The 24,496-nt window shown below is 30.3% G+C and overlaps 1 protein-coding gene across 2 annotated transcripts in view; it reads left to right on the forward strand.

Annotated features, from left to right (window-relative positions):
* Window positions 1-24,496, forward strand: part of LOC142321881 (glycerol kinase 5) — a 39,770-nt gene that overhangs the window by 6,922 nt on the left and 8,352 nt on the right. For both annotated transcript variants that reach the window (XM_075360353.1, XM_075360354.1), the window contains exons 3-8: window positions 2,881-3,050; window positions 8,328-8,417; window positions 11,110-11,427; window positions 14,974-15,100; window positions 15,611-15,715; window positions 19,181-19,278. In XM_075360353.1, the coding sequence (XP_075216468.1) occupies window positions 2,881-3,050; window positions 8,328-8,417; window positions 11,110-11,427; window positions 14,974-15,100; window positions 15,611-15,715; window positions 19,181-19,278 (908 nt within the window). The remainder of the gene's footprint in view (window positions 1-2,880; window positions 3,051-8,327; window positions 8,418-11,109; window positions 11,428-14,973; window positions 15,101-15,610; window positions 15,716-19,180; window positions 19,279-24,496) is intronic.

Genomic DNA, 24,496 nt, shown 5'->3' on the forward strand with positions numbered 1-24,496 from the left:
GCCAGAACTAGTATATAACACAGATGAGACAGGATTAAATTTTAAATGCTGCCATCAAAAACACTAGTGTCAAGGGAAGAAGCTTCTGCACCCAGCTTTAAAATTAGTAAAGAGTGACTTTAGAGTAAATTAGTAACTGTTCTTGTTTGCAGTAATGCTAATAGTGACAAGAAACTACATCTTGTAATTGGCAAGCTGCTAAACCTAGAGCATTAAACGATTTAAAATTAGACTCATTGCTTGTTAAGTACATTAACCAAAAATTGGCTGGTATGACTGTAGACATTTTTGAGAATTGGTTTCACAGTTTTGTCCAGCATGTGAAAAATTTTCTACAAATAAAGAAATTACTGGAAAAAGCAGTTCTATTGTTGTAAAATGGCCCTGCCAACCATATGAAGATGTTCTAATTTTGGGGAACATTATGACAATTGTTTTTCCACCAAATGTGACACCCATCTATCAACCTACGGATCAGGGTGTCATAGCAGCAGTAAAAAAACATAAATTAAAGATATCTCATTTTCTAACATCAGAGCTTCAAGTTATGCCTGCATTAAAGGCATTGACCATAAAACATGCAATTTACATCTTGGTAAACTTATCAATAAATCGTTTATAAAAATATGGCCAGAAATTCGGCAGGTTCACAATAAGAAAATTTTGTGTATTGTGACATCGAATGAGGAGTTTTGTAGTGTATTAGAAAATATACTGGGATGTGAAAATATAAAGGAAAATGAAGTGTAAGACTGGTTAGAATTAGATTCAAGGGAACCAACATGTAAAATTTATGATGATGATGAGATTGTGAAAGTTGTGACAGAAGAAGCTAATGAAATCTCCAATGATAAAGACTAACCAATTGATGAAAATGAAAAAATTAGCCACAGTAAAGGAACTGTATGTCTCATAAAAGAGCTCCAATATTTAGAACAATGAAATAATATTTCTTTCCTTGACTTAAAGTAGTACGAAACTGGCATGATCGCGCTGCTATGAACTGTGTTACTCGGTTAAGACAAAATAAGGTGCAGACTTTTTCATTAAAAAATCAAACTGAGTTTATGTGAGTCAATACGAGAGTGATAAATCACCATTAATTTTATTATAAGACTGTAAAATAAAATAATAAATGATAATATTGTTATAATAATTTTTAATTCTGGCTTAATCTGCTACCAATTTGAAATTAGTATGGTTTGTTGCCCGAATTCAAGAATAAAACTTAAGGATTCCGTTATCTGAGCCGGCAACATCCCAAATTACCTCGGATAAGAGAGGCTCTACTGTATGTCCTTCAATCACTATGTTGTGTGTGAATTTATGCACAACATACATAACATTCTCTTGTAATTTGCATTCAAGAATAGAAATTAAGTTGCAGAATTTTTGTAGGTTGTTAAGTAGATTTTTACATTACATTCTTGTATAGTTCAGACATAATTTTAGTTTAAAATTTTATATCTTATTATTACAGGGTGATTCAAAGAAACGGGAAATTTTGAAAGTTGTGTTGGTAGCCGTGGGCGATTGGTACCACTTGATAAATGGCGCCAGCCTCTCTAACCTAACCTGCCATTTAGTTGTCATGGATCCTTGGAGTGGTGCGTAACGTGCATTTGCTATCAAAGCGTTTTACAAAAAACAATAACAGTGTGGAGGGAGTGCGTAGTGAATTTCGCCGTCATTTTAATCTGGGACGGCACGACCGTGTTCCATCAGCACATGCAATTAAAACATGGATATCTAATTTTGAGGAAACTGGCTCGTCAATGTAAAAGAAACCTCCAGGCCGTGAGCGAACCGTCCGTACATCACAGAATGTTCAAGCTTTACAAGATGCTGTCACACGAAGTCCACATCGGTCAATCCGTCGTCTCTAAGCATCTTTACAATTGCATGTTTCAAGTGTTCGAAGAATGTTAGTGAAGGACTTGCAATTCCATCCATACAAGTTCAGGAACTGAAACCGAACAATGCAGTTGTGCCAGCAAATTCTGTAATGTAATACTTCAGAAGATAAATGATAACGAAGAGTTTGTTCACGAACTGTGGATGTCAGACGAGGCACATTTCCACCTCAGTGGATTTGTTAACAAGCAAAATTTCAGATACTGGGCACAAGAAAATCCTACGCAGCTACACCAGCGTCCGTTGCACAGCCAGAAAGTGACCGTGTGGTGTGCTACGTCATCTTTCAGTGTTACAGACCCTTATTTTTTTGAGGAGGACAACGGTCTTGCGATTACAGTGACGTCGGCTCGTTACATAGCCATGCTTGAAACCTTTGTTGTGGAACAACAAAAGAGATTTCCACCAATTCTTAACACAGCCTGGTTTTAACAAGACGGAGCAACGTCACATACTGCACGAATATCGATGGCAGCTGTACGCCGATTGTTTGGACAACGTGTCATTTCATGAAATGGTGACATTAGATGGCCTCCCAGATCGCCTGATCACTCAGCTTGCGATTACTTTTTGTGGTGTCACTTTAAAAACAAAGTGTTCCACAGTAGACCTGCCACAACGGAAGAACTAAAGGCAAAGATCCGAGAAGCAATTGCGGAAATTCCCGTTGAGATGTTATGTCAAACCATGAACAATTTAACGAAGAGACTTCGTGAGTGTTTACGTAGAAGAGGAGGCCACCTGCTAGATGTCATCTTTAAAAAATAAACTAAAATGTATGTATCCTAAAATGGCAACATTTGTACAATTACATGAAATAAAATTCATTTTCTAAAAAAAATGTTTCATTAACGTTATTTAATTTTTTAAATTTCCGTTTCTTTGAATCACTCTGTATAAAATACTTCATAGTTTTGGTTCCATTTTTTTCCTTATTATGTGGTGGAGTATATGGTTAAATTCTAGGTGCTGGCTTGGAATCAAGTGATGTTAAATGCTTAGGTATATCATGTCAGAGAGCAACATTTATTACATGGAATAAAAAAACTGGCAAACCCTATCATAATTTTATAACTTGGCAAGATTTAAGAGCTGATTCTCTTGTCCGTGATTGGAATAACTCTGTAACTCTTATGGTAAGCTGATTATGCTTTATGAAATGTTCTTTTTCATTGTAATTGATTTTGTTTTCAGGAAAAATTGACATATCACTGCTATGCAGTTTTTAATATTTTCCATGGCAGATATGGTTTTTTAAACTTTTTTATTCAGACAATCAAAATAAACTGTATTTATTGTTTTCCATAAAATTTACTGTGGCAGAAAATAGTACATTATTTGACATGGTAGATAATGTTACACATTCCAGCTTTTTTTGTGAATTTTCCCAAAAGTTACTTTATTTAAAAAAAAATAAAAATAAAAGTATGATATATTCCTAAAAGGATATCTGTATGATAATATTTTGTTTCACATAAAGTGTAAACAGTGTACAACTCAAAACTGATTATTTCAGTTTTGAGTTGTACACTGTTCATAGATTTTGTTTTTCAAAGAAATGCTTAAAAATTATTAATTGTTATACTGTAATAGAAGAATGTTTGAATCAGTAATTCTTATACTGTAATAGAAGAATGTTTGAATCAGTAATTGTTATACTGTAATAGAAGAATGTTTGAATCAGTGGGATTATATATACATATTTTTTTTGCAGCCGTGGTGAATATTTTTTAATATAAAAAACATAACATCATTACTATTTTTCACTAAAATAATATGAGTCCACAACTGTGTAATTTTTATGTGAGTGCACAGTATTTTTTTTTATAATGGTTTCATTGAGTATTCTGTTGGAGAGTGATGTATGAAATTATTTCTACTTCCTGGAAATAGTAAAACAATTTAAGTCAGAAAGGTCATCACACTGAGTGATGTCAAAAATCAACCACTTAGGTAACAAAAAGGTAGGGATTGTAAATATTTACTGGTATAGTTCAGAGAATACAATATCCTCACAATAATATTTTTATTATTTAAAAAGAGATTATGAAAAAAACAATATTTCCTTGACATAAAAATTAATAAACATTTCAAAAAACTCAGTAATCCAAACCTCTAAAAGATAAAAAGTTTGCCTGTCACCCCATCAAAACTTATGAGCAAAAGAAAATCTTTAAATAGACTAAAGAAAATATAAATGCAAAAAAATAAAAATCTAGTGTCTTATCGTCCCACTTCAATAACTAAGCTTTTTTTTTTTGTAAGTCTATGTCTATTTATATCCTGCTCCCATTCCAGCCAATGCTGAGTGTATGTGTTAATAAGGCCTCTCTATCTTCTTCAGTCTTCCACCACTTCTCCTCCTAAACCAGCTGCTATCTGTATCTTCTCTTCTCCATGCTGTCTCTAATTCCTTCCTTTCCTCTCCCTCTAGGACGTTCCCTCAGTCTTCCTTTAATCTCGAGTCTCCATTTTCTTCAGCAACCTCTTCTCAACCATTCTTTTAACTTGTTTATACCATCATAACCTTCTTCTTTCAATTGTATCCCTCATGCTCTCCATATTTAGTTTGTTTCTTATATCTACATTTCCTATACTATCCCTTCTTGTTTTACCTTTTATTGTTCTGAGGAACTTCATCTTTCCTGCTTGGAGTCTACTACAATCCCTTTCTGTTATCCTCCATGATTCTACACCAAATAATACCAATAGGCATGTAGTATAATTCATACATTGTGATTTTAGCTTTTTCTAGTAATTTTTTATATCACACCATTTGCTTTACTTGCCTGATACAAATTTCTCCCCTTTTGAAGTTTTTTTGATATTTCATCATGTATCCTACCATCCCCAGAGATCTCACTTCCCAAGTAGATAAAATTTCTTACCAATCTCAAGGGTTCACCATTCCAATTCAATATTTCTTTCTATATCTATGTCTTTGCCAAAAATCATCACTTGATTCTCTTCTTAACTTATTTTAAATCCATATTTTTTGATGGTACTAGATCATGCATCCAACAGGGTCTATATATCATTTGCTGTTTCACCCGTAACATCATATAATCTGAAAATACCGTATTTTTTATATTTTACTCCCACCATCTCTCTCATCTGGCAATTCATTCTCTCCATAATAATGTTCAACAGTGCTTCTTCTTCTTTCTTTTTCCTGTTTAGCCTCCGGTAACTACCGTTTAGATAATTCTTCAGAGGATGAATGAGGATGATATGTATGAGTGTAAATGAAGTGTAGTCTTGTACATTCTCAGTTCGACAATTCCTGAGATGTGTGGTTAATTGAAACCCAACCACCAAAGAACACCGGTATCCACGATCTAGTATTCAAATCCGTGTAAAAATAACTGGCTTTACTAGGACTTGAACGCTGTAACTCTCGACTTCCAAATCAGCTGATTTGGGAAGACGCATTATCCACTAGACCAACCCGGTGGGTTATGTTATGTTCAACAGTGCTGGGGATAAGATACTTCACTCTTTCAGTCAATTTCTTATCTCAAACCATTCTGTTTTCCACATGTCTTCTTCTGCATCTATAGCCCGTATACATTTCCTTAATAACATCAGTGTATTCTTTATCTATTCTTACTCTTCTGTTGTTCTTGCCATAATCCTTGCCCATCTACAGAATCATATGCTTTTTCTATCTGGATAAATAGCATAATTTCCTTTTCGTTAAATTCCCAGCTTTTTTCCATTAACTGCTGAATTACAAAAATAGGATCTATGATACTTCTTCCAAGAAGGTTCAAAATGTGAAAAATATTTTACTAGAACAGTTACATAAATGTGTTAAATTTTAAATGCAATAAAAAATGAAGAAATTATTACCTTTCTCCTTTTTTTATCTTAATATACAAGTATGCAAATATTTAGTATCTAATTGTATAATGTTTGTAGGATTAACTGCCTCAGTGTTGCATAACAGGCAGTAGAGAAACTGGTATTTAATCCATTCTCTACATGGCTTATTTTATAAGTCCCTGTTAACTTGTCATAAGCCGTTTACAATTTTCAACAAGAAAATTTCTATAAAAATTACAGAAAATTCAATTTTTAAGATTGATGAATGTTTTTGATATTTCTTTTAAGTAAAATTTTCTGATTTTATAAAACATCTATGTGTTTTGATGATAACATATAGATGATAACATATAGATTCAGATTTTTTATTTTTTAATTATCTGTTTTGATTGAACAAAAATATTTCTTATTTTTAGATTTTTTAAAGCATATCTTCAAAATAAGCACTATATTTTCTTGTTATCTCATGAGTTGGAGGAAAATTCACAGGTGTTTTATCAGAATATTAGGATCCTTTTAGCTAAGTACCATGAAACTAATTTTTATCATATTTATTCATACTGCTTGATTGTATGATATGAACATTAACTTTTGGTAAATAAAGTTTGCATTAAAAAATTTATGAAAAAAGTTAAAAATAATTACATTCGAATCATCGAGTGACTCATCTATCGATGAGTCACTTAGCAATTAGTCATTGAATTGCACTTTTCTGTCAAAAGTCAGTATTCGTTTTTGTTTCTCTTTGTGTATAATTATTGATAACCTATGTACCAACACTATATATATATATATACATATAGTGTTGTTATAATAAAAACTGTATGCAGATTATATGATTAGTTGACTGTGTAAAAGATTAACATGGTACAGTTACTTTTCTGCAAAAGTAGAATATTTAAGAATTTTTTTAGGTAAACTTCAAATATGTGCATGAGAGCACAGTAAGGTTTTGTGTTGTGTGGATTCTTGAGATCATGGAATGTGCTGTAGAGTAATGTGAATTTAAAGAGTTTTGACTTTCCCTATGGGGTAAAAATTGCCGCTTTCATAAGATTTTCTTTCTTGTTCACTTACTGGTGGGTATTGTTCTCATCAAATTTTACATGGAAAAATTAAAAGTTGGTAAGAATACAAAGAGTATGCAAATGCTTTGCATACTCTTTGTAAAAAAGAGTAAGGCAAAAAATTTGCCTATTTTTTCTTCTGATTTCAAATTTTCCAAGAACAGATTTTTAAATAATTTTCTGTGTTGATATCGTTCCTGTAAGTATTATTTAATATTAATATCTAATTTTTAACGTTAATATAGAGATTTGACTAGAGGAACTGATATAAAAAAATTTCTCTGAAAACCTAAATCCTTTATTTATTTTGCTGGTTATGTAAAATTAGCAGGTTGTTAATGGCAGTTTAAGCAAGTCCTATGAATTTTATTCTGCCTGCTGCATTTTATCTTTAGAAAATTTGTAGATAGTGAATCTTGATCAGTAGTTTGAGATAGCATCACAAGACATCTATGAATTTATTCCCCAACATTTTTGATGGATATTGTAGCAAGACTACTACTTTTTTCCGAATAAGTATTCAACACTAGGTTGTTGATGAAGAAGGTATTGTTGATGTTTGAATATCTTATTAAAAAGGTGAAGGCAAAAATTTTAAATTTTAAAATGTAGTATCATAACTTTACTACACTAGGGGCGGCTCATTTATTTTATTTAAAGAGTGACCGAGATTACTTCTTTCTAAAAAAGAGAATGTTAATGATGAGATGAATGTTGAATTACTCTGTACGTTTGTAATTGATTAGGCTTTTATTTGTACACCACATCTTACAAAGCACTTGCTATGTTTTTTACTACATCTGCATTGCTTATAATTCAGTGCCGTTTTCAATTTATGACATCAACTAGATAACAGTATATGACAAGTTGTGTATTATAGTATTTTGTATAAGATTAACATTTTCATTAGTCTCATATGCATTATTAAGTAATTAACTTCTTAATTAAATTATTTTGGGCTGATAGTCTAGTAGATAATAGAAAATTTATTAAGTGCAGTAATCAGATTATACAGCAAGTTAGTCTTGAAAATACACTGATATTACGATATAGAAGTTTCAGAAAAACATGCATTGTAGAAATTGAGTTGATCTAATTTGGAATTTTTACTGATGTTAGTTTATTGGTCTCATAGGCCTTTTAGCTAAACATGGATTTGTATTGATTTTTGAATGGTGTAGCCAAGAATGTCAAGAAGTAGAACACTATAGATTTTTGCTCCATTAAGTGGCAAAAATTGACATCAGTAAAGCAGTCATCTGGAATTCTTGTATAGGTCATACTGAATAATTAATACACTACTGCCTGAACACTTTTGATTAGTTTATGTAGGTTTGCCTTTCAAGATGTGTCCGTTAAAAGAACTTTCTTCTGTTAAAAGATCAGTTCTTCAATTAAATTTTTTTAATGTTGTTGACTTAGGTAAATTTATTCACTATTTTAACTTAATTTTGGTAAACTAATTATAGTTATGTGAAATTTGTTTAAATATAATTTTGAAAAAAATTTAATTATTTTCAGGCCTTACATGGAGGATCAAGATGTTTATATACTCTTACTAGAAGGAAGCGCTATTTAGCTGGCAGTGTTATAAAGTTCATGAATGCCCAGGTAATTAAGATTAACAAGTTCAATTTTAATATATTACTTTAATTTTAATACTTTTTATCTTTATTGATTGAATATGTCATAAGTAAGTAGTTTTAGTGTATGTTGCATTATTTATATGTACATGATTTGTTTGTAAGTAACTAAATGAAGAAACTTTTCTTAAAAAAAAGGATACTCTTTTAATTAATAACTTAGCAGAGTTGCATTTTATGAATGATTTAAACATCTTTATCCTAGTTACTGTTTTTATTCTTTTATGAAAAAAGTAGTCTTTACAACTTAATCTTTCCTGTTTATAAAATTGCAATAGTTTAGTTTTTCACACTCAGTTTAGTTTTTCAAGTACTGATCCATCAGAGTGGACTTGTGCTACATTGATTATCATAATGTGTTTACAAAATGTTTCTTTTGGGTTACTGTATTTATTGAACATACACAAATTGCATGCTCACTTAAGCAGAGTGCTATCTAAAAAAAAAAAAATACTGCGCACTTACTGTTCAATCTGGTGGATTTAACAAACGTATATTTATATAATGTTTATGGAATCCAGTTAAATTCACAACTATTGAATGCTGAACAGTGATTTATAGTTGAAATAGTTACTTTCCAGCTTTGCTTGGTGCTTGAATAATAAATTGTTTTCAAGTGTGCAACAAGTGAAATTTCATAAGTCATGGAAATCATGACCAACAACACCTTCACTCAAACACCTTCATTCCTTGAGTTTTATATAATTGAAGCTTCTTTGCAGTTATCAGAGATGCAAAAAATGAAACTGAACCAATCCAGGGAAATGAACTGGTATGAGAGGCATTCAAAGATTTAACAAAATTATTCAAGCGTCCTACAGTTAAAAGATGGAAATCTTTCAGTGAAAAGGTGACATGGAATTTTCACCAATTAAGCTTTCAGAAGCTTTTTGGCAACATGTAACACCTACAAGGCAAATAATGAAAAATAGAAAAGATATAGATAATTTTCCTGTTTGTTATTATATTCTAAATTATGTCAGATTACAAGTGAACATATTACACTTTTACTGCAAAGTGAAGTATAATTTGTTGTATGATGCAGATCTTGGAACTTTTAAACATGTAATAATAATAATAATAATAATAATAATAATAATAATAATATTCCAATGTTACTTCTGTATTTGAAGAACCAGCCTTTATCTCTTGTAAATTGTTCTTATTCTTGTGATTGTAACCTGATGGTTAACACAAACAGTAATTTGATGGTCAGATCAAGGAAAGAAAATGTTAGGAAAAATTTGGATTCACCTACAGAACGTTTTGATACATGAAGTAATTAACTAAATAAAATAATACTTTTAACAAATTATTCATAATTTTTAATATTTAATGAAATCCACATCCTGTTTGCAGAGAACAGTATTACGTATTATTAGATAAGTATGGTTGCATGATTAGTTATTTTTTTAACAATTTTAGTGAATAATTTAGTGCATTAACAAAACTGCAATAGCAGAGGCAGGTGGAGTTTATTTATATGCCATAATCAATTTATGTGTACCGTAATCAGTTTTTTAGAAAAGAGAAAAATGTCATTAGTACGTAGATAATTTGCCTATTATAAGGTGCACCATTATTGGAGTGCTATATTTTAGTGTTTGTAAAACCAAATGTAATTGAGGAATTTAGTTTAAAACAGATAATGTTGGAGAATTTTTGAGGTATAAAAATTCATGCCAAGTAATAATAAGTAACGTTGCTGAAGAATGGAAGTGTGATTGGGACATGTTGGAGAGTTACATTTAATTTGCTCTCTTTAAGTGCAATCTAATTAATTTGCATTCATGTACAATTTCCACTTTGAACTTGTTTTATACATGTTAATTACACATTCTAAAAAGACAAGAAGCTAGTGATTTACATGCTGGCTTTATGAAAATGTGCTACAGTCAATACAAAAGACTTTTCCAAAAACGTGTTTGTAAAACCAACAAAATCTTTCAGTTTGGAGATAAAGAATTACACACTTCTGGAGCAATTTGAGCTAACAGTTATGTAGACATGAACAAGTACCTCAAATTAACTAAGGAATCTGGTAGAAATGTATTTCAGTGTAGTTGTGTCTCATCTCTTCTGAAGCACGTTTTCTGCAGTTTGTCTTGTTTAGAAATTGTTGGTACAATTGTATTCAATAGATGTTCAAAATCTTGACAGCAAATTTTCGAAAAATTTTTAGATTCTTTCAAAGATCAATTTTCAATTTTCAAATCTTTTAGTTGATTTGCATTGTAGGAATGCCCAGAATGTGCACAGTACCTTGCTACCAGATTTCTTTGTTAATTTGAGGTATTTTTTCAAAGTGTCTACACAGCTGGTAACTCATATTGTTCTAGAAGTCTACAGTTCTGCTATATGCTTTCTTAGGAATCTACCTAAAATGAGACAAGTGGCAAACTAACTAAAACATACTTTTCATTTAACATGTTGGATACTGAAGATTGGTGAAGCAAAAATTATTGTTTGCTTTTGTACACTTACATTTTGTTTGTGAACAGTACAGAATACTTCATTAGGTTTTTGTTCGCGTAGACAATTTTGAATTAAGTTTTCCATAACAATACAGACTCATTGCACTTGTCAAATGTTCACACACAATTGTGTACTGCATAGAACTGTGTTTGATCAACAACTTCTCATGTACATTTATGTTGCAGGTGACACTTCGTCTTTTGTGGGTAATTCAGCACATTCCAGAAGTGAAAAATGCCCTTGATAAAGGGGAACTTATGTTTGGAACTGTGGATTCATGGTTGCTTTATAAATTATCAGGTGGAAAACTTCATTTGATTGAAGTATCTTGTGCTAGTGCTACTGGGTTTTTTGATCCATTTACTATGAAATGGGCAGATTGGGCATTAAAGATGTTTGATTTTAAATTGCATATGTTTCCTGAAATCTGTGATTCTACTGGCGAACATTTTGGATCTACAGTACCTGATATTTTTGGACACTCTATTCCTATTAGAGCTGTGGTAAGTGTTTGTTTAACAATACGTTTTTTGTATGGTTGTTAATATTATTAGTTTTCTTAATAGAATCCCAGCAAGATCTTCTTCTTTTAAGAATTATTTATATTTTTTACAGGATATGTTGTAAAATTAAACTGTATTTATGATGAAAAATTCTTAGTGAGTAGCTGATTACTTTTCAGTGTCTTGATAGTTGAAGGTAATTGAGAAAAAGCTGAATACAGATATCATATGACTTAAAAGAATCATATATGGCTATGACAGGCAAATAATTTTGTTAATAATTCTATGTTAACTTTATAAAAAAAGTCTGTTCGGTTTTTTTTTTAATTATGTATCTGTTTTATCTTGGTCTGTGTGTTAATAGGTAATTTTTTAAACCAACTAATTTGTTTTATTTTTTAAAAGTTTTTGTCTTTAATTATAGTTGCTTAAAGTTTGAATTCTTTAATTATCAAGAAATATAGTTCTTTTTAAATTTTTTTTAACTGCATTAAGTCCAGGAAATTATTTCATAATTTTCTGGATCAGTAAATTCCAACCTTCGAGTCTTGATCCAAAGAATTCAGCTTGATTTTTTGATAAATTTGAATCCCTAACCAATTCATTTAATTCACCTTGTGATATAAGATCTTGGCTTATTGGAAGATAATTCAAAATCAAAATCATTATTGTCTTCAGTACTGCCTGATTCTTCATCGCTGCTTTCAAAACATGCATTCACAGGTGGCTCAGGAACTGGAATAATTTCACTGTGATATACAGGCCTGATTGGAGATTGCAATGAAGGATATTTTACAGTATGTTTAGATTTTTCAGAAATTCCAGACACTTGTTAAACAAAAGTGACAATCTGTTACATGATCCTTTGGTCCACACCAAACCAATAGGTACATCAAATGGCAAACCCCTCCGTGTACCTTTCAATCATCTTCTTAAATATACAAAATGATTAGTGCATACTATATGAGGAGCCCACATCTTATCCTGATCACCAATTTTACACTGAAAGTACAAATGATATGCTTTTTTAATGTGTACTGTTTATTCTATTTGTTTTTAAAATGTCTTAATGTTTTTAGGTGTAATGTTTTTTCTATTTGATTTTACGGTAAACTCACCACATACATAACAAAAGGCATCCACATCATTTACAAAATTTCGAGGCATTATTCCACTGCATTGTTAACAAACTTAAGACAGCAATAATACTGAACAAAATTAATTCATTCCTAAATCAAGTGCTTAATACAAACAACACAGCTGTGTTTTAAGTTACAAGTTTTGACCTGCTCAGATATGATTAATCTTCTCCATGAAGGCTCACTCTTAAAAATATTAGATATGATGTCATGATATGCGACTATAATATGATTTAATTCTTTGTCTAGTTTTGTTTATTTATAGCTTACAAATTATGGTAACAAAGTTAAAAAAAAAAAATGAGCTAACAAAATACAATATAGGAGCTTAAAATGCTAACTAAACATTGAAGAATGAAAAAATCCTTTAATTAAAATTTGGTTTTTCAAAAAATGGTGGGTGATAGAAAGATTCTGAGTTCATATTTGTTTTCAGCATCACAAACAGATCAAAATCATGTATCGCATGTTAAGAAACAAAAATTATGTGTATCAGTGTAATCAGCATTTTGAAAAACATTTGTTCAGAGCCATAGAAGGAAAGTAGCTGGAAGAATGGAAATAATGTCTTTTGATTCTTGGAGTATTACTTCATAAACAGGAAGGATTGTGAAATTATTAATGAATTTTAAAAAAATATAGAATTTTATATATATATATATATATATATATATATATATATAAAATTCTGATATATCACAATCTTGAAGAAAATACTTTGAGAAAATAAAATCCTTGAAGAAGAGCAGGCAACACTTCAAAGGAGATAAATGCAAGACCATATTTTTTTTGTGGCAGTTTGTGGACAAATCCATCTGAAAGTTTTTGTAGTTTTTTAGATATGAAAGCAGAGTCTGACCTGCTCCAAGAAATGACCTGTAGGACTTTGATTAGAAAGGTGCAAAGTGTGCATAGAAATCTATGTTGGGTAGTTAGTTTCAGAGGAGAGAAACCAAGAATGTTTGAGATAAAAAAAGTGAAAAGAAGAGAACTGGTTTTCTGTTCATTATAAAAAATGGACCATTAGCAGAGTAATGACCACATAAATGAGGTATCTATGAAGACAAAGAAGAGGTAGCGTTTATCATAGTCAACTTCATATTCCAGGTTTTGTTGTGGTAAACAAAATCTGGTAGATTTCAATACAGAGTAAAGAACACTAGGATGGTATGATCGTCATATATGGTTTGTCATAGTGATATAGTCGTTGGGACAGGAAACCTGTAGAGGTATTACAGGCATGAGCAAAAAGAAAAGGAGAGAAAGAGGTTGACCTCATGTAATATAGCTGGAGTAGTTCAGAGGAAAGGAAGGAACACGCTGGAGAAATTGAGGTTGGCACTGGGTTACAAACAGTTTTGCTGAAGGACTCACAGTTATTGGCAAAAGTGGGAGGAAAAGAAAGAAATAGGAATGGATTCCTTCAGCTCTTAGAGAAAACATAAAAAGGTTAACTATAATTGGTAAGGAAATGATTCTTGGGTTAAATAATCATTAATACTGATTTGATATCAGTGATTTAAGCACACGCTTGAAATTAGTACTCGACTGGAGAAATTCCGTATTATGTTTGTTAATCATTACTAGATATTATGGAGGAAAGAAGATTATGTGTTTATTTTATTATAAATTGTGTCTTGTTTTGATTTACTTTATATTTTGTCAATATTTAAGCATGTTTTAACATACACAAGTTTTATCTAATTAATTAGTATTAATAAAATTCTAAGTGTGTTTTTTCCAACCAATTTTCCAGCTACTTGTGGATTTGGGTATGTGAATATAGGGAAATGCAATTGCTGCTTTTGGCTTGCCAGACCTAATATAGTTGCAGATCTTATATAGTGTAAGTGTAAATGTACCGGTGAACATGTAGTCTGGAACAGACTCAGGTCGATCACTCCTTAGACGTGAACAGCAAAGAACAGCAGTATTCACAATCTAGTATTCAAATCCATATAAAAGCAACTGCCTTTACTAGGACTCAAGTCTTAGAACTCTCTCGACTTTTTTTTAAATTGTCATTATAAACCAAAGTAATTTTTTATAAACCATTCTACTGAAAAGGAATTTCTTTTAATAATCAAAAAGTGGAAACTCCTTTTTAGGAATTAATAAACTTGACTTTTATTATCAAACTTTAACACATTCAAATGTTATTTTTATTTCTTTAAGAAGTTAGGTCAGGAAATTGAAGGTAGAATCTTGCCAGTGTTTTTGATTCTGTTAGAGATATTTTAATTCAACTAAGATCCTTAAGTTTACCTGAAATCTGTATTCTTGTAGCAGATCAAGAAGTACTAAAAATTATGTGTGATTATTCTACAAACTAATTTTCATAATTGGCTAATAAATATTTGTCAATTGCTAGTATTGATAATTTTAGTAAATTATTAGTATGTTTTAGATTGCTGATCAGTCTGCATCTCTGTTTGGATCTTGCTGTTTTAATGAAGGAGATGCTAAAGTAACTATTGGTACTGGTACTTTTTTTGATGTAAATACAGGAAAACACCCTCATGCATCTGTTGCAGGTAATTTATAAATTTTAAAATGTTACAAAAAAATAAAAAATAAAAATAGTAGTAAATGGCAAATTATGCCTGAAGTATAAACTTATTTTTCATTTAGAGTCTGAAATTTTGTAATTTTAACAATACTAGTTTTTAGTTTATACTTACTGATTCACATAAACTTGTACATCTACCTTATACTAACTTTTTGTTATTGATGTTGGATTCTGAAGTGAGAGAAGAAACATTAAAGGCACTTTTCTGTAAAAAAAAAAGAATCTTGTGAACTGTCCTTTAAGAATAAAACATTATAGCAGGTTTTTAAAAATATATAATTAAATTAGGATTTTTATGCCTAAAATGATTTTTATAACTCTTTTAATTTTTTTTATAACTCTGTTAAATAGCTTTATAATTGGTATTAAAACCTTTCAACAGTTTTAGTTAACTAAGTAAATTTATTTAAAAATTGTAGAATAATATGTATATTACAGATATTTCAATAGTTTTTCTTGTATTAATTGATCATAGGATTGTACCCAGTTGTTGGTTGGAAAATTAAAAATGAGTTAGTATATGTTGCTGAAGGACTTTCAAAGGATTCTGGAACTCTTATCACCTGGGCTCAGAGAATGGGTTTGTATTTATTTATCTAATATGTACATGTAAAATACATAAGCAGGTTAATTGGTACATACATATAACAAGTTAGTGGGTATATTGAAATTGCAGTTAAGAGAGGGGGAATTACACATTGCTTTGGTATTACAATAATTATAAAAAAAAGTATATGTATGCTTAATGCCATAACTATAATGCTTGTTATGACTATCTGACATGAGTGTCACAACTCAGTTACAAAAATGGGACAGTCGCTCTCAAGAATAATTAGATCCTTTGTTGGACTTCTGGAAAGTGTAAGAGTTAAAAGATTTGCCTTTATTATTAAATGAAACATATCGTTATATCAGCATGTTGGCATAACACTGTTCTGTTACCATAGTGAAATTGAAACATTGGAACTGGATGTGTAGTGAACATTGTTATTTTAAAGAGAAACTTTGACTAATACCTCTTATATCTTGGTTTGAGCTTTGCGTGATTAAGTCATAAGAAAAACTTGGTCAGACAGTATAAATTAAATGAATGTTGTAAAACAACTTTGCTGGTGTGAAACAATTTGTTATATTTACTGTATCTACTCACCATGGGATGTAAAATAAAAGTATAAAGGGCCAGTTGCTAATATAGGGATTGTCAACAATGAAACAGAAGTTTATATAGAGTATCATTTGTATCAAATGAAGCAGTCTGTTAGCAGTCTCTTGTTTGTTTTCCTGTAAGTGTGTTTATTTTAAATTAACGTGGCAACCATAAACAGTTCCTCCATTTGTGAAGTCTGGCTTTAGATTCAATTTTTCATGCATAAACTAAATTGTGTGAAATATAAATACATGGACTAAGAGTGAAGCCACTATTTGTGACATCATTATCTTGCAAGATGTGATGTCATGAATTTAACAAAGGCTGTACAAGTGTTTAATAAATGAAGAGATGCTTATTTAAGATTGATGATCTTGTTTAATAATAGAGTAAAAAGTTTGAGCAAAACCAGCCCTTCGTGAATAGCATTCATGTCACAGAATAGTATTTCAGATAGTACAGTAAATATTAACAGAATTTTAATGAAAAGTAGGCTAACCATATAATGTGTACAGGTTGGTCCTGAAATTGTTGATTGACATGTATGGAAATGAAAGAAGAACATCTGTTTATAAACTTGTGGTACTCAAGAGAGATAAGTCATGACTTAATGGAATGGATTTTTAATGTCAATGTAGAATAAAAAAAACAATTCATGTTTCACTCACATTTGCTGAAGGCACTTTTATTCAAACAAATCCTGTTAGAATTAGCCTGCTGTTTTCTGGAACCAAAAAGGGATTTTATAGTGTTAGGAAAAACAGTTATAGCAGTGGCATAAGTAAAATGCTTTCATAACTAAAGCATGCCATTCAGAACCATTGACATCAGCAATTGTTCAAATTCACAATATTGTGTACTCGCATCGATTTTTATGCAGCAGCATTTCTGGGTAGATAATTGGGAAGAATTAGTCACTAAACTTGAATCTTTTCTTTTAGTTTTTGTAGCGTTACATATAAGTTTTATGAGTTACAGTTCTATTAAGTAGAAGAATACTTCAATAGGTTGCTGTTCTCCTTAGAAAATCTTAGCTTGAAAATCACCATCACAGTTAGATGTAAAGAGAGGTAATTTCACTCTTTTTATCCTTTCCTGGGTCTTTGTAGTTCTCTATTAAATGCATAAATAATTTTATCAGTCGTATGTTTTGGTCGTTGTTATAACATTGATACAGTATTGTTGTTTGTAGATATAATAAAGTTATTTTTATGTTGGACTATAGTTATGCAGAAATTCAGATAACCAATGCCAACAAATGTAGGCAGTCAAAAGATTTTCTGATAATCCACATCAAGCATCAAGATTTCCAGCTAATCTACAGTACTGGATATTGTATTCATATGCTTGTGATGGAATTACCAGGTGTATATCTTGTTCATCAGATTTCTATTTATTTGAAATAAAGTTTAATGATATTAAGAAACAAAATAATATTTTATTAATTACAGGTAATCTCCTTCAAGGCAGAATTCCAAACCTACCATTCTCTAGTTCAACATTTCTAGAAATATTCAAAAAGTTTGTTGCTGCTCAATTGTATTTATTAGATTTTCACAAAGTTTATTTTAAAAATCACAAAAGCTGTTTCGATATACCTCCACCATACTGTTTCAATACTGTATACTGAAACGGCTGTGATTTTTTAAATAAATTCTGTGAAAATCTAAACATATACTAATATATTTTGTTTATTTTCATTTTTTTTACGATGGTTTTTTATCAAGTAACTGCTTCATCCATTGATTAATTGTATTTAGTTTTATTTTTAACATAAAATTGGTCATAAGTGTCATTTTATCTTTACTAAGTAAAAAATAGGCATGAAGTTAGGCCTGATTACTAGTTTGTTAGAATGTAGAATCATAATGTTTAGTGCACAACATGGGTTGATTATTATTGAAGTGTTGTGTGATGAATGCAATTTGCATCTGGGTATTGCAAATGGGAAAAATATATAGTATTTCTTTGACACTGTTTTATTTAGGCCTACTCCAAGGGTGGACAGTGATCTTGTAATTTAAAAACATAGCATTGTTTCATCTGGCTGCATATTTGCTGGCCTTTCATGGATTGAGGAGAAATATTTGTCTTCCACTGTAAAACTGGACCCTTCATCTGGATTGCAGTTGTAGATATAAATTTCATCATTAGTGACATTAATTTAAAATACTCATCATCAGATTGCTAAAACATACTAATTTCTAGTATATTGTGGCAATATTGTTTTCAGTTTTCTTTCATTTTTGAGCAGTTTTGATACAAACTTGGCTACTGCCCTCCTATTGTCTAAATCAGTAAAGTTATTTTAACAGATGAATGAGATGTTGAGTTCTTACTAATTTCTATGCTAGCCTGGTAGGTAATTATCAGTTGGCTTTGCTAATGTTCTGATCATTTTATCATTGCGACTCTTAAGGACTTTCTTTATGTTTATCAATTTCAATACTTGATTTCTTTGAATCTTTTAAAATGCTCAGAAAAATATACACATGACATGGCTCATTACTCTCAGCCACTGCTAATATTTGAAAGGTTTCTGAGGTTTTTAACTGAATTTGTTTTGCAAATATAGCTCCATATTTTCACTCATTGATTTATGACAATTATTGTAAAATAATTTCACTCAGGTGCTTGTAACTGCCAATTGAGGAAAATTAGCTCAAAAAAAATCAATTCCTTCCCCAGTCAAAGCTATTCCTGCCCCAATACTTCATAGTCAATATCCTTAACACACAACCGTCTCAACTTGTTTGCTAACAATAAAATCAATCTTGTTATTTTTTGATATTGAAGCCTAGACTTGAATTTATATTGGAATTTGAACTCGAATCGTCAGTCAAATTAGTTAGGAAAATGAAGAGTTTGAGATGCATTATAATATATTATTTATTGCAGGATTCCTTGGACCTGATCCTTCTGAATCTTATAAAATAGCTACCTCAGTTCCTGGTAATGATGGTGTATATTTTGTTCCTGCATTTAGCGGTTTGCAGGTAATATAATAATTTGCACTTGTAAATTTTCTTTTGTAATAATAGTATGATCTAGACCAAGCTCATTATATGTAGACTAAAAGTGGTTGATATATATATATATGGTATGAATGGTAACACTATTAAGTATTCTAAATAATTAAATCAACGTTCACAAGGAATCTTTTATGATGAAATAATATTGTAGTGTAACAGCATTTCTGTAAGTATAAGAATAAATATGTTTTTGATTATATTATACAGGTTGTTCCACAAAGAAATGGAGAAACCTTCAGGACATGTTTTCCTGGTGAAAATAATGAAAAGAGTTCATATAAACATAGGTCTGGAAAAATGCTTTGTTTTCGAGTTATGGTGGAGTAAATTTGCAGCTAACAGATTACCACCAGCAGTTAAACTTGTGTCATTGGCTTCTAGACAATGCTGATAATGTAAATTCAGTTTTATTTTTTGATGAAGCCACTTTTACGAGAAGTGGAGTCTTCAGTTCTAAAATTAGTCAATTATGGAGCGAAGACAATCCATACTGGTACTGGTACTGTGGAAACTAGTTTCCAACATAGATTTCACATTATTGTTTGGTATGGCATTATCTGTGACAAAATTCTGGGACCATTTATTTTCAGTGAAAACCTTATGAGTGATGTATACATTCATTTCTTGAAAAATAATTTGCCGGCTCTTTTGGAGGAGTACCTTTACAAACTAGATTGCAAATGATTCTCCAGCATGATGGTACAATGCCACATTCTTCTTTAGTAGCTAGAAATCTCTTGAATGCTAATTTCTTAAATTGGATTGGATGTCATGGAACAATCAATTGACTACCATGATCACCTGACTTAGCTAGATTACTTCATTTGGGGCCATATGAAAATGATAATATACCATCAAAAAGTTAATACTAAAGATTTACTTAAAATACAAAATGCTACTGAATTTATACGAAATGGTTGTGAGATGACACGGAAAGTCACCAGAAATATTTTACATTGGACAGAATGCTGTGTTCATTGTGAAGGAAGGATTTTTGAAAAATTACTGTAACTGAGATTGTTAATCTGTTACCATATAACATTCATGTATTTTTTTTGTTTGTTTTGCTCTATTAAAAATAAATGTTTATTAGGTATGGAATAATACGACTTTCTGTCTATTTTTCGTCTGTTATGCTTCAATAAAAAAAACAATTTTTAAAAGTTTTTATTTACTTTTTATTGGCTGCATTTACATTATTTTTCTCAGAATTAAATTCTCTACAAGTTTTTTTAACTAAATCTTCTTCTGTATTTATTTGTCAGTTAACAAAGCTATTGTACTACAAACTTAAAAAAAAGTTTTTCAAAACAAAATTTTGTGTTTTACATCAGATATCTTAAAAAATACTGGAGTTACAGTTCTGGGACCTGTTTTATCCTATTTCTCAGCTCAAATTACATAAGAAACCACCAACCTTACTCCTTAATTTAGGTTCCAAAAATTATAGTGGAGTTTTTTTTTTATTAGAAGAGCTGAAATCCGAGCAAAATCTTTAGCTAGACAAAACTTGAAAACCAAGTGTTTTCAAACCTGTTTATATGAACTTTTTTTATTATTTTCACCAGTAGAGCATGTCCTGAAAGTTTTTCTTTGTGGGACGCGTGTATATAAATTTATCAATGTACTAATTTGAATATATTTTAGAAACAGAATAACCATCCTCATGTTTTGTATGTTGCAGTATTAGAAATATTAATATTGTTTGTAGTGGTGGAAAAATACTTTCCATGCATTTCAGCAGCGAGGATTTCAGTTTGATCTTTTGTAATTTTTCTTTATTTGATAATTATAAATTATACTTACAGATGCAGTCAAGTAAGTATGTGTAAACTTATAGTCCCTTCTCAAAGTACCTTCTTGGATAAATTCTCTATAAAAGATCACATTTTGTAGAAGTGTGTATTAAATTTCCTTCTATTAATTGTCTGACCAGCTTAAAATGATTGTTGTTTCAATTGTAATTTTCCAGATAAGCTTGGTGTAATTGAGATCTTTTAATAAGTTTTTTATTATTTTTCTTTTTTATTTGGGACTATTTGTTACACTTGTCTTGTTCCATGAAATTTTGCACTTTATAACATGCTGTATTATCGTTCTAACATTTAGTGGTGTTTGACTATCAACATCAGAAAGTTAACAGGTTTAAGCAATTGACTAGCCTCTGTTATTTAGTGGATTGAAAATTATACAGTAAAAACATCTTCCACTACCTAGCATATGATGCAGTAAGATTTTAAAACAAGATTTTTTACTGTATACTGAAAAGTAATTTGAATGGTAAATGTTAATTTATTATTGTGCTATAATGGCATGCTTGTGTACTATATTCAGACTATTGTGGTGTAATTAGTTAGCAACATATTCTCATCTCAGCTTAATTATTGCCATTATTCGTCTTATAGGCATAACCAGGATGGGGCACTTGCCCCTCCCTAGCTCATTTAGTCAAACGAAAAATTATAGGTCAGTATCATTGGTTATAATAGCATTGCATGACAAGAAAGCATGCTTGAATCATGGCAGGAGGGCTCTCTAGTGAACGAATGGGGAACTGACAGTTCAAATTCTGGATGGTCTATGGTAAAACTAGAAGATTATAGAATGTTCGATGTTGGATTTAACAGGAAAGTTCTACTAGTACCTTCTGTTCCCTATTTAAGCGCTGCAATCAATGGAGTGAGTCAGTTGAGTGTGTTGACGGATTTGAACTAGTTCAGATCACAATTCCGTCCCATAACAATAGCAGTCTAAAATGGATATTAGAAACCTTTTTAGCATGAAAGGTGTGTATCTATATTATTTTCATTTGAGTTGATGAGTTGCAAAACTATCCAATTAAAGCAATCTAAAATGTCCAGGAAATGTGAAGATTGTTTGTAATAATAGTGATTTTTGATATCTTTATTATTGAAATTTTAAGAAAAAACATACAATACTAACTAATAAGGAATTAATAACAAGTATACCACACTCCAGTAATTTTAAATAATGATTGAAAATTTTAATTTGCTACTTTTGCAGCAGTTTTGCTTAGTTAGATGGTTTTGAATTTTGAAATGGTTGATTTTGCAACTAGCGACTTCTGCTAGTTGCAAATAATAAAACGTATTTGTACAGAATATTAAAGGTTTATTAAAAAATACCATCAACCAATAATAATAAAACATTAAAAGTTTGATAGCTAATAATTATTGAATGGTTCAAATTTCAGTAGTCCAATTTTTGGTGTGATGAAGTTCAATCACTACAAAAGTTATGTTAAACACAACACAATCTTGATATAAAAATTTCTAAACTCAAATCAGAACCATGTTGGTTCACATTAATTTAATAATGCACACAGCCACAGCCTGTTAGATTTTACTATTCCACCAGTTTCTTTGTGTTTTTTGTACTTATTCCACTGGTACACTTTTGTAGTAATGAAAAAAAATTGAAAAAATGACAATTAGGTGGATTTGAAACTCATCAATTCATATTTAGATTAAGAACATTTTTCATAAACAATAAACATTTTTTACTGATTTTCAAAATGCTGTAACTTTGTGAAAAATTATTATATGGAGATGATAAAAGAAATTTTTAGCTTGAAGTTCAGATGCTTAAATTCTTAGTTTAAATTTTTTTGGGAAGTTAGTAGTAGTTATTTATTTTCTTTTAGGGAAAAAGAAGAGGAAACAACCAGATAAAAGTAGTAGTGAAAGTGATAGCGGTGGAGTAGAGAAATCGAAGTAGAATGCTGGTGAAAAATCAAGTGGATCTTTGCTATCATCTGGTTCTGGTGTATAGGATCAAGCATATTTTGATAATGATGTGGGTCACTGGCTTAAATGTTCGTTAGTATGACCTCATCTCAAAAATGGAAGTTTTAAAAGATTGTTGGTCACCAACTCCAAGTTATGACTTTATTAAGGATGCTGTGTAATTCTTTACAGCAAAGTGCCTCGATAACCACTTCACCTGATTGATGACCTTGAAAGTTATAACCTCATTTTCAGAAACATCAATAATATCTTAAATTTACTTTTTTTCTTTGTACATCTTGAGAATAGTGAATAAATAGTTTTACCACAGTTTCAATATCTTTTATCACTTCTTTCCAAGCATCAGAAATTCACTATGTGCAACACAGTGTTGTTAAATTAAATGTGGTGGTACATTCTGTTTTAATTTAGCTGCTATATTTCTTTTTCCCAAATCACAGAAGCTCCATTGTCTACATAAAATTGTAAAATTACAGAAACAATGGAGGAAATCACTAATCTTTAATTGGGTTATTTCACCAGAAATATTTTTATATTGATTAGATTTTCTAAATTTAAAATATAAAATTAAACATTTTGTTGTAGAAATATCTGTACTTTCATCAATAATTAAGGTATGAAAATCAGCCATTTTAATTTCAATTATTTCTTTTTTTACTACTGTACTGATTACTTCTAAAAATGAAAATGCATAATTTTTTACTCTGCCAATTTTCTGGCATTTTGAGGTGTGGTTATTTAGCTCAAACTGAAAGCAAAGAAATATTCATTTTTACTGTTTGTAGTAAATTATCAATTAAAATTTTTACTTACCCAGGATTTGATTTTTTTCATTCGCAGCATATTGTGTTTCATTTAATAAACGTACTAAACCAATTGCTGGTAATAAGACATTTTTATTTCTTAATTTTTGTACACTTTCTAAGAAGAATTTACTAATTAAATGGCGTTTTAAAAAGTCCAATTTTCAAATAGCATCCCACATTTTTCCAGTAACAAAATCACTATATGCCTGTCCAGAGGTCTACCTTGTTCATTATTACAATAACTACAAATTATACCATTTTCTTTCTCTCTTTTTTTCTCTAACATAAATATTTCTTTTAACTGAATTTGTATTTTATTATGACTTTTTGGTGTATCAGTTTCCACGAATTCACTGAGCCATTCGACTTGTTAGCAGTTTTTTCTTTTTAATGTGATAGTTTAGGGTTTTGGTAATTTAATTTATTAACAAAATTGGACTGCAAACTTTAAACCCAAAGGTTATTAAACGAATTCTTAATATTACAAAACTAATTATGTATTGTACTGGTTATTTTAATAAAATGTTTTCACTGAAACACTGATAAAATTAATATTTAATAACAAAAGTTGGTAATTACATAATTATGATTTTAACATAAGTAATATGT

This window comes from Lycorma delicatula, chromosome 3 (assembly GCF_047948215.1).
Source record: "Lycorma delicatula isolate Av1 chromosome 3, ASM4794821v1, whole genome shotgun sequence".
Lineage (NCBI taxonomy): Eukaryota > Metazoa > Arthropoda > Insecta > Hemiptera > Fulgoridae > Lycorma > Lycorma delicatula.